General features: G+C 44.1%; 1 protein-coding gene across 3 annotated transcripts in view; it reads left to right on the top strand.

The window, feature by feature from the left end:
- Positions 1 to 17,491, top strand: part of USP3 (ubiquitin specific peptidase 3) — a 90,127-nt gene that overhangs the window by 26,815 nt on the left and 45,821 nt on the right. For 2 of the 3 annotated variants that reach the window (XR_011049038.1, XM_068410954.1), the window contains exon 1: positions 15,982 to 16,217. The exons of the other annotated variant lie outside the window; for it this stretch is intronic. Coding sequence is in view for 1 of the 2 variants with exons in the window: in XM_068410954.1 (XP_068267055.1) it covers positions 16,127 to 16,217 (91 nt within the window). In the remaining variant the exon portion in view is untranslated. Of the gene's footprint in view, positions 1 to 15,981; positions 16,218 to 17,491 lie in introns of those variants that run through there. 3 annotated transcript variants of the gene reach the window in all.

The following is a 17,491-nucleotide window of genomic DNA, read 5'->3' as shown; positions in this document are numbered from 1 at the left end:
GCAACTGATTAATGTCTTGTAGCCTTTTAGAAAGCAGCCGTCATTAAGTACAGTTCCTCTCTCATACTTGTCCTTAATATTTTGTAAACCTAGATTGTAATTCTGCTTGCTCTGGTTCAACCAGATGTAATCTAGAGGGAGAGGGCGTGAGCTATAGTGAAAACATTTTTAACATGGCTTTTTAAGTGCCGTTGTCCAAAAAAAGAGGGACACTGTCCACCATGTTTGTACAGAGGGGCATGCTGAGTGTGCCGAAGCATGTGCGCTATCAGCACACAGTTGTTGCTCCATTCCCTAACCTGCTGGAAGTTTGGAAATATAATTTTGTCAATTTCTGTAGAAGAAATCGTTTTGTCATCAGCCTTCACATAACTGGCAACCTGTCTGACAAGCTGCTAAGGCTGGTATCAATTACAGTTGAAAATTACCTCCTCTACAAAAAGACCCTGTTGTGTAGGAGGATGTGGACTGAGCTATCTGCCAAACTGTGTTTTCTTATCTCCTTCCTTCCTCTTTTCTGCCAGTGTTCTTGACAAGTTCACCATGCTGAAGTATGCTCTGATTCTTAGAATCTCTCTCAGCTCTTTTTTGCATTTTCACAATCTACACCTCTCCTTCCCCAGTTTCTGCTATAGTTTGGCTTCACATCCTCAGGAGGAATTTCAGGCAGTGCTTGTGCTTTCAAGGCTAGCTGGACAGAAAGCTCTTTGCTTGCAAAATACAAGCCACAGAAAAAAAAATTAAGAAAAAAGCACCCTGACACAGTTACCTGCCTGTATTCTGCCCAAACCACACAGGGCTTGCCGTTTTATTCTATCTTTAAGAAATTTTAGGTTGCTAGCAGTTGGTTTTCATCTCAGCATCAGTCCAAGGCAGAGACAGAACAGGGTTTTCATAGATTGGTGGGGCTCATGAGAAGTAGGAGATTTGGATCTCCAGTGTGAAAGGTCAGGTTGAAATCTTGTGGTATGAGTTTATCAATCTTTAACTTGCACTGTCTCCTAACTTTAGTGGTGTTTGTCAAAGCGGTAGTAACGTAGATTAATGTGATGGAAAGTCCATAGGACAAGTTTAAGGCAACTCATTATGCTGAAAAACATCTTCCATGAATGTGAATGTTTGCCATATTAAAATACATGTTTACAATGCAGTGTGCAATAAGTAGAGCTAAGAACAGGGAGGATGAAGGATGATGTGGATAATGGAGAAAAAACCAAAACACAACATCCAGCAGGACCGTGGTCTTTAGAGGAGACTCAGTATTGCTATGAGATTCCCTGTTGAACAGAACTGCAGTACAATTGCAGAAGTGCAATTGTACTGTAATATAAGATGATTCCACATCCTGTTTCTTCCTAGATGTGATTTCCCATTTTAAAGCTGGGGCAAAGGAATGCAAGGGATGAATGATAGGTTGCCTCATGACCCATTGCTGGAGAAAAATTGAGTGTACAGTCCCCAGCGTTTGAGGCCCTGCCCCAGTTAGCCGGCAGCACTCCCCACCTGATGCAGTTAAGGATCATGAATCCTTTTGAAAAGCAGGATCAAGTGCAGGGTGCTATCTAGCCTAAATATAGATTTGCTTAGCAGCTCCATTATTTCTGTTCCTCAATTTTTCTACCTTGTTTTTCTCTAGAGCAGTTTGTTACAAAACTTTCAGTTCTGCTGTTCTCAGCTGAGAAGGTGGTGGAGCTTGGCTGGCGTATGCTACGAGAGTTCCCTGTAGCAATGGTAACAAAATATTATCACCATCCAGCTGTGATCTAGCTAACCAGGAGTTTGCAGTACAGGCTGATTTTCCCCAAATTACACTGCAACTTTGGCTTCTACGGCACCTCAACATGACAAACACAACGAAGTATTAAACACTACCTCAGTCTCACAGTGTACGAACAGAACTGCTTTTAAAACAGGTAATTCCCTCTATTGAGGTATATTTCAAAGGGCAGAAGATGCACTGTTAGCAGCACAGTTATTTTCAGTCAAATTCTTCTGTACCAATTTTTCCTCCCAATCTTTGTGTGTAGAATTGGGAACAGAAAAAAAGGCGGGACATTGCTCCCCAGGGCATAGTGCTGGAGGAATTAGACAATGATAGGGTAAATGACCATTAGGTAAGGAAAATGAGAGAAGAACACACTTTTTGTGGAGACATTTATGATTAGACCTGGGCAGTGCCATAATCAAGTCCATAACCAAGTCAGCCCTCTATTACATCTGTTCAAGAGCTATGTGTTTCTCCTATTCCTCAGGGTGTCTGAAGTGCTCTCACTGCAGACCATCTTCTTGAGTAACTTAGATTAGCAGAATACTAATTAGTTTGAAAATTTACTCTTTTGCTGTTTTCCATGATACACCTGAACATGAGCTGTCCTTCAGGAGATAGATACATGAGCTCTATTGAATGTAGTACACTGAGACTGCTATGACCACCAGCCAAGCTTAATACTGCTGCTTTCTGCAGTGCTCAGGCTTAAGTATGCTAAAAAGAGCAGCTCCTTCTTCATGGGTATTATGCCCTTATGGAAGAAATTTCTGCTATGGCAGAATAGCCCAGTGAAGTAAAATTTAAGGGTTCTTGCGTGTTCTGAAGCAAATGGGCTGGAAGCTGGCAGACTGAGCAGAGCAGTGCTCCAGGATTTCCTGTATGAACAGGCCAGACGCTACTGTGTGTGGCCACTGGCACAAATTGAAATAAATTTCACCAACCTTTTTTTCTGTTCAAACTAGTACTCAGATTTAGAGCCTGTCTTTCCTGAAGTCAGCTCTCAAACAGATTTACAGGAGCATGTAAGATCACATCAGGCGCAGAACTAAAACTCCCTCTGAGTGCATACATTGGTTTGTTCAGAGTACATTTTCAGACGGATTCATTTCTCTTGAATTGCTGGGTTGAATTTAACCTATTACAGTAAAACACGACTGCAAAGCAGCTTGGCCTCAGGATCCAGCTGTTGGGAAAACTCAACTTGTGTTTAAACAGTAGACTAAACTGTGATGCTTAGAATAGGTTAAGCAGCACCCATAAATGAAGCAGACTGAATGCTGTATTTACAGTGGCTGTAACTATAATTAGTTAGAAATATTTCTAATCTTGGCATGCATGTGAGTCAAACGTCCAAATATATTGCCAGTTAATCTCAAGGCATTACATTTGGTTTCTGAGAAAAAGACCTGTCAAGTATCTACTTAGTTGCATGTGGGGAATACATGCAATGAATACCAAACTGAATATATACAAAGCTAAACATTAACTTCTTTGGTGCTAATAGATAATATGACTTAACAGAGGTCACAGGGATGAGGTAGATCCTCTGCTTTATAATGAACTGTTGGTGTAGGGACTGGCCATGGTTGCTCTGTGCCCTGCAAGGGCATGGCTTATTCTATATAACTTTTAGGACACGAGGATCACCTCGTATGCAAGTGGATTCCCAGAGCCCATTCAGGGGAGTGACTGACGCTGGTCCTAGGTGCCTTGTTCCCAAGGACCAGCAGCATCCTGCAGTGGGGCTGTGGAAAGTTTCCCCCAGACTGGAGAAAACTGCTGGCTGTCTATCTTCAGTAAACAGTATTTGGGATTGTTTTTTGCTTGAAAATGCGAAATAATTATAATGGCCTCTCTAGCCTTTTGTAGTCAAAGTATTCCTTTTTGAATACACTGTTGGTTCCTAAATACATTAAATCTTCTAGGAACTGTGAACTGCAGGGATAGAGAGAGCTGGCAGGAGGAAAATGAGCTCTGCAGACAGGCCATTAAGCCTCAGTCATTACTATTGGAATCTGTGTTTTAATATTGTGCTACATTCCTGCAATGTTGCAATGTTTGCCTTTTTAGGGTTTGGCAAAGAAAACAGGAAAATGCGAGATTTGCTGAAGGCCTAGATGTAGATGGGGAACACTGAGGACAGAACTGGTCAGCTAAAACCAAATGCAGCCCATCCCTAATAGGGCAGCTAGCCTGGTGAGGATCTTGGGCTTTGAACACATGGGCCAGGGAATCAGCACTGTGCACAACAGCAGAGTGCTTCCCTGCTCCTCTGCCAGTAATTCAACAAGAAGCTCCTTTAATGAGCTTGAGAGAATCATTACAATGCCAACTGTTGGTAACTCAAGGCCATGTGCCCACCTTCCTGCTTCCTATTTCCTGCATCAGTGCATTCTCCAGGCTGCCCTTTCCCCCTCTCCAGCACGCCTCAGTAGGATACCAGATTCTTTGCAGAATTTCCAGAAAATAATACGAAAATTTTGTGTGGAGTGCTGGGCATGACCATTTAGTTTCCTTTTTGGAAAAAAAGCACAGATGTTCTTTTTACATTTTGCAACTCGTCTTTACTTCATGGCTGGGGGCAGAAGGGAGGGCAGCTCACTCAACAGTACCTCTCCGCTTTTCCAGCCTGATGTGTGAAGATGCATGAATTTGCAGAGCCCTTTGTAAAGCAGAGGCATCGTGTTTTTGTCTTTGGCTCAGAGCACTACCTGTTCTGAGATGCTGTATTGTGGTACTGACTGAGCAATAATGATGGGGCATAAAGTTGAGAATATTTGACCGTGATTGTGTTCTGAAGCATATTAGAATGGGGTTTGTAAGGCAAATAGAGGAGAAGCATTAAATGTTAGCTCTCTTTGTCTGTTGCATTTATCCGAGTAATGGCATTACCCCTCTTGAGAAAGATCCCTCACTTTTTTTCATTACAATCTTTGATTTATCGGCCTGTCCTAGGTTCCAGTTTATCAGGGACTCAGATCTTTCCCCATCGTTAGAGTGGAGCTGAGGACCTGAGTCATTGAACGGGGGAATGGAGGAGAAGTGATGACTATATGAATGATGCACAACAAGAATTGGTATCTAAGATAGGCTCCAACAAATTTCCTTGTCACCTGCCAGGATGGTGACCCCTGCCACCACATGAAAACCACTAATGGAATCCTATGTTATGAAAGGTTACCTAGTAAAGCTGTATGAAATAATGAAATCATCTCAAAGGCAAAACCTTTTCTGTGGTCACTGCTGTGACTAACAGGGTTTCTCTGTACTCATTTAAAAACATGTTGAGGATTTGCTTGTGTGTGGGGAGATGAGAAAGGATCCCTGCAAGGTGGCAACAGACCAGAACAAATTTCCTGCAAAAGTTTCCAGCAAACCTAAAATGTGAATTCATGGTGCTCTCAGGTGGGCTTTATATAACAACTAAATAATAGGTATCCACTTGTGAGTCACTGTATTTGTCCTGTCTGCACACACTGGAAAGCCCAAAAGTGTGGTTAAAAAAAGGCTCAAGCAAACAAGTCAAGAAGCAGAGTACAGCAAAGTGAGGCATTCTGCTAAAGATGGAATACAGCTTTCTCCTCATTGCTTCGCACTCCTGGATCCTGCCAGAAATACTCCTCAGAATAACAGGGTCATTTTCGTTGCTGGCCTCTGCTCTGTCTGCTTCATTCACCACACACGGTCATGGTGTTGGCTGAAGCGCTTAAATGTGAGACGCTGAAGGAGTAGCCAGACAAAAGTCTTGCTATAGGGAAGACAGAGGCATTTAGATACTTACATCGTCAGTTCTGGCCTTGTCTAGGTTCTAAGCTGGCAAGGTAGAAGGGAGTGATCTGGACAGGGTACCAGGAGTCCCCATGCTGGATTTCAGTTTCTGACTGTGTGACTGACTTCCTTCTGCTTAATTTCTGTCTCTACACCTTTGTAAATATCTGTAGATGCTGCATCCCTTCCACATTGCAGCCAGCCAGACCCATAAGCAGTATGAACTGGGGAAGTTTGGAAAAATGGCCTCACTGCTGTGTTTCGTCCTTCTACTGGTGCAATTGTTCTCTTTGCTGTGAGCATTGAGGTTCACTGCAGCTGATGCTGCTGCACAGAGGATGAATGCAAAGGCCCTTTGTCACCACTCCACTAGCTTCATCAACACGGGATGGCTGGCTAGAATCAGACCAGAAGTCTTTTCGTTTCTCTTGGAGTGTTTATGTGGCTGAGGGATGTTATGTGCTCATTAACTTTTATGCAACTCTAGTTCTCCTTCTACTACAAAACAAAACCAAATAACTAAGCCAAGTCTGTTTGTGACTGGGGCGGAGGGGGGAAAAAAGAAAAAGAAAAACAAACCCAGAAACTCACTTTACAGCTTTTTCCAAAATATCTTTAAAGCTGTCTGGAGTGACTCACTGATGTCTGCTACACATCAAGACATCTAAAAGTATATTTTAAAATAAAACTGGAGAGATGAATATTAACTCTTCTTCAGCTCCAGATGTATTTATGGCTTAGTGTTCTGGGTTGAGACTGTTCTAAATCAACAGGAGAACCTATGCTTAAGCAACTACAGGATGATTAAAATAGCCATCTCCTCATGCTGGGCTTGCAGAGTGAGCTCTGCTTGTGCAGAAACTCAAGACAAGCTGTGCTCCAAGCAGTGTTTTATTAGCTTTAGAGACATAAAAAGCTTGCTTGGTTTGTCTTGCTGGTAAACATGTTCCCAGTCATATGTTGCATTTAAAAGAAGTCAGTGTTGTAGTTTTACAGAATAGTGACTGCAAAAGCCAGGGAGTTAGGTGTGGGGGAAAAGGGTGAGGGAAATGGGGCCAGTTCTTTGCATGGAGGGATGAAAAACGGGTGTTTTAAATGAAATGTATTCTGCTTGTATTTTAATGATATGTTCCAAAAATCTTTAAAAATATTAACTGTCATCCAGGAATGCAGGGAGTCCACATCTTTGGGCCCGTATTCCCTTTGGGAAGGCAGTGCAGCAGTGGTGCAGCTGCTGGTTTGAAACCTCCCCACAAGGCGGTTTTTCATGCAGCCCCTGGAACATGGGGCTGTTGGAGTTCTCCCACTAGCTTGTTTACTGCAGCAGTCTCCTGTCCAGAGCTGCAATGTGATATTTCATACATGGCGATAATCATATTATCATAGCAAATAGGGTAAAAGGGGATCAGCATAACCCAGCGCTGTAGATTGTACGCATTCCTGAATAGCCTTTCTTATTACAGAACCATGAACTGCTGCAAACCATTTGCTTACGGAGGTGCTGCTGGGAATGGGAATGACTTCTTCACTGACAGGCAATGCATGAAGAGTTTTCCCACATTAGCTGCACAAGTCTGTCCAGATGATGGTAAATCAGATGGATTTTTAATTTCACTTTTAATTTCAGCCCTTAATTTCAGCCCTAAGTGATGCATCTGCACAACCCCTGACGATTTGCAGCCAGCTAAGTAAATATAACCTCAAACTGCTAAAACTCTGAAAGGTTTGTAGGTCTCTCTGAGAACAGGATAGTTTGCAAACAATATAAGCAGCATGTGCCAACAGCACATACAAAAAGTACGCAGTGCACATACTTGCAGGAAGAAGTAAAGTCTGCAGGTAGTCTTAAGTCTTACCTTCCTTGTACGTAGATACAATGTGGTTTCATATTGCTAATGGTTTTACAGCACCATCACCAGTATCTGTTTATTTTCCCACATAACAAGGTGATGTATCAATTCTCCTTCTGTAGTTAACAGCCAGGGTTGACTCTAGACATTAGCAAAATAGCTGCCTGGAATAGCAGCCTGCTGGCAGCAGAAGTGCCTATGCCACAACCCTAGACAACCAGTTGACTGGTGTTCAGGCAGAAGGAGACAGGATGGGTATGGCAAAGTTTGGAGTCAGACTGATCAGCAGCCCAGCAACTGAAGCTGCTATTTTCAGGTTTTTTTTTCTTTCCTTCCTGTCTTCATGGCTGGGGTGCCTCCATCCCAACCTTTTATCCTAGGAATGGCAAAATGCAGTGTTGTCTATGCGGATGAGAAGCTGTAATGAGAAGTCAGGCTTGTTAATCTCTGTTTCCTTAGAGAAAGACTGTAATGAGAAGCTTTACCTTCATAGAGAAATACTGATAGCAATGGTGTAAAGCTTAAGCCCTGAATCTGGGAGCAAGATTCATGATTACATGCTGTGCTTATGAGTACCTGAATGCTCTGGCTATTTAGATCAGCCTTTTGATCTACTACAGGTATTACATTTACCCATGGAAAGAAAATTATCCTATGTTCAGCAAGCATGTCTTGGTTAACCTGTACTTCAAGTTTTGGCCCTTATGTACCTGAAAGATGTGTAGCCTGCCATTTTCCCTTGGGCTTGCATGAAGTGGCATTAAGTGAGATAAAGGAGAACTGGGTGTCCTGAATTATAAGCCCTTTTTTTAAACTACACTACACACCACACAAGTTTAATAATATCTTGGGCTTGGATACTTAGTCATGTTTACAAGAGTAAAATCTCATTATGCTCTTAAATGCAGGCCTGGCAGTCTCTACCTACTTTAAATACCATGCTTACGACAGAGACAGTATAGCAATCAAGTTTCACATTGCTTAGGCTTCAGTAAATTTTAAGGCACGATGGAACATTCAGTGTGATCTTCTACTGAAACAATACTAATTTAATGAAAGGATCACTATGATGAGAGCCCTGCATCATTTTTCCAGCTGTTTGCTACTTGACAAAACTGTGCTAACGTGCAGTAGGGATAGATGGCGATTAATCATCTGTTTTTAGCCTATTCTACCTTGCTTGTATGCTTGAACCATGGGAAGTGGTCAAATGAAATACGGAATGATATTAATAGGGATATATGAATCAGTGAAGACATCAGAATGTAGTTATGCAGCTTCTGCTGAACTATCTTTAAGTGACTAGTGATGGAGCAAGGAGGGACCACAAAATGCAGCAGATCTTACCAAGCTTACTCATTTACTGACTGGAACATCTATTCTGGTCCCTGCTATTAAAGCACACTTCTAGCAGAAGGGAATCATAGTAATGAAAGGTTTTACTGCAGTTACGTGTCACCTTAGATTCTTTTAGATACACAGATCTCAGAACATACAGAAATGCATGTTAACGTGGTACAGTGTCACAGTGAACTGGGGACGGTTGCTTCCCAAGGGAGTGCCAGTAAATCATTTTGCATCATGCACAATAAATTCCTGGCCACACAGGCATTACAGAAATCAGCCTGGGTAAATCCTAGAGTCTAGCAGGTAGAGAAGTAGTAATGTAGACCTGTAGATACATATTTATATAGTTGCCCTAGTTATATTGAGTCTAATTGTACAAGGCTCTGAGTGAAAGAAATAATAGGCATTGCAGATTTAAAATTCTATAAAAGGTCTTCAGACAGTTTTCTTGAATGTGAATTGTATCATGCTATGTACTAACTTACTGATCCTCCCCATTTACAAAATGCCATGTGTTTAAAAGATTAAAAAATATATTTGAGTGTTGACCTTTAGTGTGAAGCAAGTAAAAATCCCAGACAACTCAGCTACATCTCTGTTCTTCAAGATTCAGGGCTGTGTCAGCAGTTCATAGAAGCTCTTTGATTACAGCACTGAATAGCCGTTGGCACATTCTTCTTTTGCTATAATGAGTAAATCAGTTTGGTGTTTGGAGCTTAACAAGACAGCTTTGAAAGATCTAGTACTGCTCATAGTGTGTCCTGGTGGCTTCTTATTTCAGAACAAGCCAAATATCTCCCCCTCACTGTATTCTACCATCTCAGTTTCAAGTTCCAGCTAGAGCAGAAAAATTTCAGAAGGCCTCATTCAGCCCTTGAATTAGCAGATATTAAGTGAAGGGAGCGAGGAAAGGAAATCTGAACCAACGGTCTCCTTTTTCACAATTCGGATTGCTACTCAACATTGTGAATAACTGAGCCTGAAGAATAACATAATAACAAATAATATAATTCTAGTGTCATGGCAAGAAAATTCCTGTTTCCCTGGCAATGAGCTGATCTCCAAACTGGAAAAAATGCTGCCATTTGAGAGCTAACGTAAGTCTCATTCAACTCAGTTATCAGTGAAATGTACATACTGTCTTTGTGCACAGTGGCAAGTTTTTCCCAGGGATACTTTGCTTTGGAGTCAAAACACTTCAGAATCAAAATGCTCTGAGAAACTGACACTTTTGTGTTAATGCTTACAGTTCTTTGTGGTCAGTAAAGTAGAACTAAGATCTAATATGTGCACAGTACAGTACAAAATTCTTTGTACAAAACTAGAAGCAAGTACATGCAGCAGAGAGACAATGTGGAGAATTTAAAAACCATTCAGTTTATTTGTGTAATTTATTTTTCATATCTCCCTTGGTTTGTTCAAAAAAATCACCACACAGAAATAGTCACATTCACCTTTATTTATACCTTGCGTTGTGACCAAGCTGTGCTAGTGCAGACGAGGCAAAGTTAGGGTCAGAGTTAAAGCGTTGCATTTGTTCAGTAATATATTTGTTCAATATACACACACACAGAGGGAAACATACAAGGAAAAAAACCATATATATGCATGTGTGTGCATGTTTGTACACAGTCCAGCCCACGTGGATCCTATCAATAGCATGCAATTCCTTTGCCCAGTTTCCTTCTTTTCTGTGTGTTTTAGGGAACACAGCTGCTCTGTAGACCTCAGATACATACTTGAATTAGACCTAAAAAAGTAATCTTTTGTACCGATGGAATCTGTATCAGCCTAATACAATTGTACTGCTATAGTCAATGTTATTTGCCACAAGAAGCAACTCATTAAGAAATGAGGGATCCCTCCTTAGCACTGAAGAGAACCATTATTCCTATGGTAGTAGAAGTTCAGGTAATTTCTTACAGTGACGGTGTAAGCAGCGGGGGAATGAAGAACAGTTCTGTCCTTTGGCACTACCTGGTACCTTTGCACAATACTTTGTGTTACACCGCCCCCTCCAGGTATGGGTACAGAAGTGTCGTGGACACGCTTTGAAGGGAGACATGCCTATTTACATGCTTTAATCTTACATTCTAAATACTGTCACAGATGCTTGCTCTGGGCATTTGCCTAGTTTTAAATTTTTGTGCTTCATCTTGGGCATCTTGCCTTTTAGAGAAGAATCTTGAACCTTGTAAAGGGAGTTGTTTGTGGTGTTATGATCAAGCACTGAGAAAGTGTGTGACCTTTATTTTCAGAGGACGTGCAGGAAATGGAAATAGATTTGTTAATGAGACAACATGCTGCCGGAAATGTGCTTGTGGTATTTAATGTGCTGTAGCGTACTTTCGTACACAGATGCATGCAGCTAATCTTCTGTCCGCTGCAGAGATGGCATATAACTCACAGAGCTGCAAGGCCAGCCTCTAAGAAAGGTTTTATTAAGCTGAGAGCCTGTATGAGAACTTACCTATGCTTTCTGTTGATTTTTTCCATGCCAGTTTTCTGCCTCAGAGTTGCATCCACACTGAGTAAAGTATTAATTTCCTTGTGGTGGATTTCTGTGTAGTCTGCATTGCTATCACCGTAATATCTGAATGTTTCACTTTTACACCTTTGGGAAGTAAGAGGTAAAAGCTCTGTGTTCAGAGCAAAAGGCTTGATAATATCCTTTTCAACTGAGTGTTCAGGGCATCTGCCAGTCTTATTCCACACATTCTGACTTTACCACTTAGAAAAAAAGAAACGTGCCATGGGAGATGATATTCTTTCTATCTTTATGCATTTAATCTAGAAATTGAGGATGGATAAACAGAGATAGCCACAGAGACAGGAAGACTCCAACATGTGTGCTCTGAACAGAGCTGGCCTCTTTTCCTCAGCTGTAGTTGAGAAGGAGGTGAGACTTCTAACAACTTAAGTAAATGGGTCTATTTAGTAAAAAAATTGGTGTAAATAACTTGCCAGGTGGCATGCTAGAATTGTCTGGCAAAGATTTAATTAGATTCTAGTTCTTCAGGTTAGCATTCATTCCTCTTCTCCAGCGTCGTCCCTTCTTCATTCCATGCTCTCCAATTTCTACAGCAGAGGAGGAAGTAATCTAAGGCAACGATCTGCTTCACTTGACCCATTGAATGATGTTCATGTAGTGATTTTGAAGGAAGCCAAGATCACATGGAAAATTCTGCTACTGCATCATTAGACCATATCATAATACATATACAAGGGAGGCAAGTTAATGTTTTAAAATATTTAAGACCACAGATTTTATTTCTGAGAAACACAGCAGAACTAAAGAAGCCTCCAGGGAAACTTTCCCACTGTAAATTGTTAGTATATATGCAAGACACCAATTCACAGGGCCAAATTCTAAGCTCAGATGCTCTTAGATGGAGCCTATAGCATAGATGGATGACTACATATATATCCCACAGAGGATGTTGTGTGGAATATCTCTGTTGTAGTAGAGGTGATTATGTGCTATAATAAATAGAAATTTCTAATTTATAATGCTCATTCACAGGCTCCTGTTCTGCGCTGATTGCACCCATTATGAGCCTGCCTGTAGGATTTATCTTAGCTATCATCTAAACTACTCTGATCTGAGGAAGAATGGGAGCAAGAGATGGGACTCTAGTTCCAAATCAAGTGATTGGTACTCAAGAAATCTTACTGAAAAAGTAAACTGGAAAGGCAAATTACACCCAGAGCTTCAGCTCCAGTTTTCCTCTGCATTCAACATGTATGCCTCACTGGAAGCCACTTAAAACTACCCTTGTAGTAGTGCATTTGAGATCTAGCTTCTCATAGAGTTGCATTATTGATCAATTATTTTGCAGTAGGCAAAGAGGCTGCATTACAAATATACTTACTGCCCTTCTAACTTGTCCTTATGCATCCTCCCATATGTGGTAACTGCTATGCAACATGACTCCCTAACAGATTGAATCATCCTTACTTAAGTATTTATCTTGGCAACCAGAGATAAAAAATTTAAAGGCTACCACATTTCCTGTGGGCATGGCAACTAAAACAGACAAACATGCAAATATTTGGGCAAAATTACACTGTTTAAAGAGTTTCACTGAATGGCTGTCAATGCACAAATGAAAGGAGGAATAAAAATCCATTATTATCTTGCAAAGGAACAAGGTGTCATAGTGTGGGTTGTTTTGGCTCCTAAATATGAAACACCAGGGGTGGAAGATGAAGGGCCTATCTTGGTAAGCTGACACCTTTTTATTTGGTAGTTTTTCACAGCTAAATGCTGCCCAGAGAAGTTATAACTGGTTAAAACCTTGCAATTCCAAGCACCTTTTGTTCTTTTGTTATGGGGATCTTAATAACTCCACAGCAGGGGAGAAAGAACACTTTTCTTTGTGTGTAATATTGCAAGCTGAATAGTCGCATCTTAAAATAAAGGTAATAGACGATGGTCAAAGGTCTCTTAAATTAAACGAAAGTCATGAGTTTTTTTTCTTTGAGGAGTCTGCAAGTTTGCAGCCTTCTGGACTAAAAAGAGGAACTTAAGAGAAAGCAGTACACAGGCCTTACATCAACATTTTTGAGGATGTCTTTCTTCCATAGACCGCTCTGTTCATTACAGTTTTGCTGCAACGGAACATGCCTTTTCATCTTCATCTTCTCTTAAAAATACTACTAGCCCTCCACCCACCCCCCCTGCCCGAAATAGTAACACTCATTCCTATCTGCTACCCCATTCAGAATGTTATTCTGTTAAGCCCGTGAGGGGCTTGGGGAAACAAGGTGGCCATCTCCTATTGACTCTTACCTCATACTTGCATCTGTTAGTATCTTGCCAGAAGATACTCTTCCAACATGGCTATGCTTATAAAAACGGTTCTAATATAAGGTTTCGTAGCTCTACTGGTTTCAATACATTGCCTTTAGTAGGGATGTAATAGTTCATACTGGCAGGAGTTCAACTCTAGTGACTGTGCAAGGCCATATGGTTCTTTTGAGACAGACCCTGGTTTTGTTTACTTAGGAAAGGAATTGGCTCCCCTCTCCAGGTATATTGTATCAAGTGTAAAGGCACCAATGGGAGTGCTAAAATGAAACTAGATAATTAAAAGTATTTGAAGTTGTTTATTTTACCATATTTAATCCTTGTTAACCAGTTCTTTACTTCTGAAAGACTAAATACCCTGCTAACATAATCCACACAGGGAGACAAGAACTAACTACTTTGGTTAAACTCTGGTTGCAAAATACTACTGAGAGAAGGCTAAGGGTTGCTGCTACCCAGGGGAAAATGAGAAGGGCGGATCCCATTGAGGTTTCTTTCTCATTGTTTGTGTGTAAGGATGGGTGGGGCATGCCAAGAGAATTAAACATGCATTGGTTAGAAAAGACAGAAAGCAACTGCAGTCAAACTGCTGCTTTAACGTATGTCTTCATTATACATTGTGGTAGAGGGCAGAGGGTGGAGAAGAAACAAAAGGACCCCTTGCATAATATATAAACATACTAACATGACCACCTTCTTGCTCCTTAAACTTGTACAGGTAATTTAGATGTATATCAAAGTCGTGTTGTATGAAACAATCTTTAAAATGCTGTCCTCCCGATTAATTTTTGCTGTAAAATATAGGTTGGGAATGTTACCTGACTGATCCAATGTGACAGTTTTGAAGGATGGGGGATATGTGAGGAAGCTCCATGGTTTTGTGTCAAGTTAACATTTGCAGCCATTTAATTCACAGTTTGGTATCTATGAACTAATTCAGCTTCTAACTACACAGCTAGAAATACAAACTAACTCCACTGAGGGTAGTTGAAGTAGTTTCTGATGCTGTGGAAAATTGGACCTTTTATGCTCTGATTTTTTCTCCCTTGTGTAAACTGGGTGAAAAAGAACAAAGAGGGTAAAGAACAGTGCTCTACCAAGGAGATTTGTGATGACCAAGACATCTTTGATATGAATATTTAAAGTATCTCATCTGAAAATCCATACAGAACTGTCAGTTTCTAAAATAATCTAATACGAAATAGTGCTGTGCCATGTAAAATACATTGAGAGGGATGCTTTTCGTGTCTATATGCAGGTCACACAACAGGCAAAACCAGTGGCAAAATTGTATTTCTCACATTAGTTATGGTAAGAGAAAATGTCTAAAACTCCTAACATGCAGGAGTCATCGCAGTTCCTTAGATTAAAAAAATCCCCACTTTTTCAGGTTTTATGGTGGTGGACTTTATTTGCTACATTTGAAAAGGAACTGAGTATTTTCAGTAGAATATTTCTATTGATCCAGTGTAAGCATGCACTTGCTGAGCCATAGAATTGTTATTCTGCGTTGCCTGGAAAAGCTGTACTACAACATCTGTACTTTTATTACCACTTAACTTAAAGATTACAGCCATAGAGTGGGAAGTTCAGTAACAAGATAAATTTGAGGCCAGTAACTCTTTAAAAATGAGGCGAAGATACCTGCAAATAATCAGCAGACATAAGATTACAACTTCCTGTTGGTTTTGGGGAGAACTTGAACCTCGGAGCTTTTTAAGATAGAGCTCAGGAAGCAAGCGTGTGCCCCAGGCTGTGCATCTGAAGGAAGAGATTGCTTGAGGACAGCATCTGTCTTACCGCGCCGATTCCGTGCGGTCTCCCTTCACGTGCACAAAGCTGTACCGTTTTTGTGAGCGGAGGGCGCGGGAGCCCTTGGGCCGTGGGCGCTGCCCGGCGGGCCGGGACGTGCCCGCTGCAGGCCCCTGCGGCACTGCCGCACGGCCGCCCCAGCCTGCTCTCGGGTCTGCGATTCGTGCGCCGAGTAGCTCACACAGCGCTTGGGCCTGACGCTGCACTTGGGTGCGGAAACCTGCAGCAGAGAGCTGCGAGCAGTTCTGAGGAGAGGGGAGGGACAGAGCCCCGCGACACCGGTGGCCTTCGCCAGGGCAGCCCGTCCCTGCCCGCGCGTCCCCTCAGCGGTTGCTCGCGGGCCGTGCAGGAGCGGGGCCCCTCTCCCCTACGGCGGTGGCCGCGGCGAGCCGAGCGCCGCGCCGGCAGGGAGCCCGCGCGGCACCGCAGCCCGTGCCCGGGGGAGGCGGCGCGCGGGTCTCCCCGCCGCGCGCGAGGGCGGCCTGCGGCGCGGTGCGGTGCCGCTCCGCCTCGCGCAGACGGGAAGCGGCGGCGGCGGCAGCACGGAAAGCCCGGCGGGCGGAGCGCCGGACGGGCGGCCGGCTCCTCGGAAAGCCCGGCAGGCGGCGGGAGGCGGGGTGAGGGAGCCGCTGGGCGCGGACGGGAGGCCGGCTGCCCGCAAAGCCCGGCGCGCGGATCGCGAGGTTGGCCCTAAGATGGCTGTTGTGCGCGGGGCGCCGTTGCTGTAGCGCCGCGAGGAGCTGCCCGCCGCGCCCCGCCGCCTCGCCCGCCATGGAATGCCCGCACCTCGGCTCCAGCGTCTGCATCGCACCCGACTCGGCCAAGTTCCCGCAGGGCTCGCCCTCCTCCTGGTGCTGCAGCGGTGAGTGCGCCCGGCGCGGCCTAGGCTGTGCCGGCCCGCCCGGCCTGAGGTGGCCCGGCCGCCCCGCCGCCCTCGCGCGCCGGGTGGGCAGCTCTGGCCGCCGCCGGCCGCTCCTTTGTTCCCCGCGGCCGGCGCGGGCCTCGCAGCCCCTCGGCGGGAGGGCACCCCGCGGCCGGGGGAGGGAGGCTGCCCCGGCCCCCCCCACCCCGCCGGAGGCCGCCCTGCGGGACCCCTGTCTGGGGGTTGGGGGACGGAGGGGGGGGTTGCCGCGGCGCTGCTCCTTCCACCCCTTCTGCGCCCCGCGGAGGAGCCGCCACATGTCTCAGCGGGGGTGGAGGCGCGGGGGGGCAGCCCCCGCTCCTGCCCCGGCCTTGCCTGCGCAGCTTTGTCCGGCCCGGGGCGGGGAGCAGACTTTGTCTCGGTCGGGGGCCGGCGCCGCCAGCCCCGCCGGGCGCGGAGGAATGCGGGATCGCGGCTCCTCACTCCTTTTGTCTGCCGGAGGAGCTGCGTGCTAAGCCCTGCCTCGGGAAAGCCTGGCCGCGGGGACCGGGGCAGAGAGGAGAGGAGCCGGTGGCTGCTGCAGGGTCAGTGTGTTCTTTTAAATCAGTCTGAGATTGACTTTTTTTTTGATAGACATTTTTGAAAGGACTTTAGAGAGCGTAGTTTTATTTGGACTGTTGGGGCTGAAGGCGACGCTTGGCCCCCCCCCGCAATCCAAGGAGCCTCTCCGTGAAGGTGGTCTGTGGGGGGTCTGGGAGTCAGGCTCACCTACTCTGCTGTGTGGGTCGGTAGGAGTGTAGAGGTCGTCTTTTTTAGTCCTTTGTTCGCTGATTTAATAATGCAAATTACTGTCTTTGAATCGTATCCTGTTTTCAGTACTGTCCCTTGTATGATCTTGCTTGTTCAGGGGCTTTCCCTTTAAAGGTGCTGTGCCCGAGGTGTTTTAGATTTAGTTTTCTAGTGGATCATCGCAGGCTTCTACACAGATAACCTCTGATGATTGCGGTCATTTTTGGTACATATTTTTGTTTGCTGTAACTGTAATGTGTTTAGTTGTGCTCAGTGTGAAAGTAGACATGACCGAGTACACTTAAGGTAGGAAGTAGGCCCCACTTAGAGCAGCACCGTGACTTGTGCCCGTGGGCAACCGGAGAGAAAGCCTCATTTGGGAATGACCGATCAGAGAGCACTGAAATGCTAGATAAATTGTAAGGTGTTCCTTTTTTAAAAGGAAAGATGGTTGTCCTTTGTCTCGCAGTATTGGCGCTTTTGTG

Source organism: Nyctibius grandis, chromosome 11 (assembly GCF_013368605.1).
Source record: "Nyctibius grandis isolate bNycGra1 chromosome 11, bNycGra1.pri, whole genome shotgun sequence".
Lineage (NCBI taxonomy): Eukaryota > Metazoa > Chordata > Aves > Nyctibiiformes > Nyctibiidae > Nyctibius > Nyctibius grandis.
Note: the sequence above shows the minus strand (reverse complement) of the source record. Positions and strands in the feature narration are given on the sequence as shown.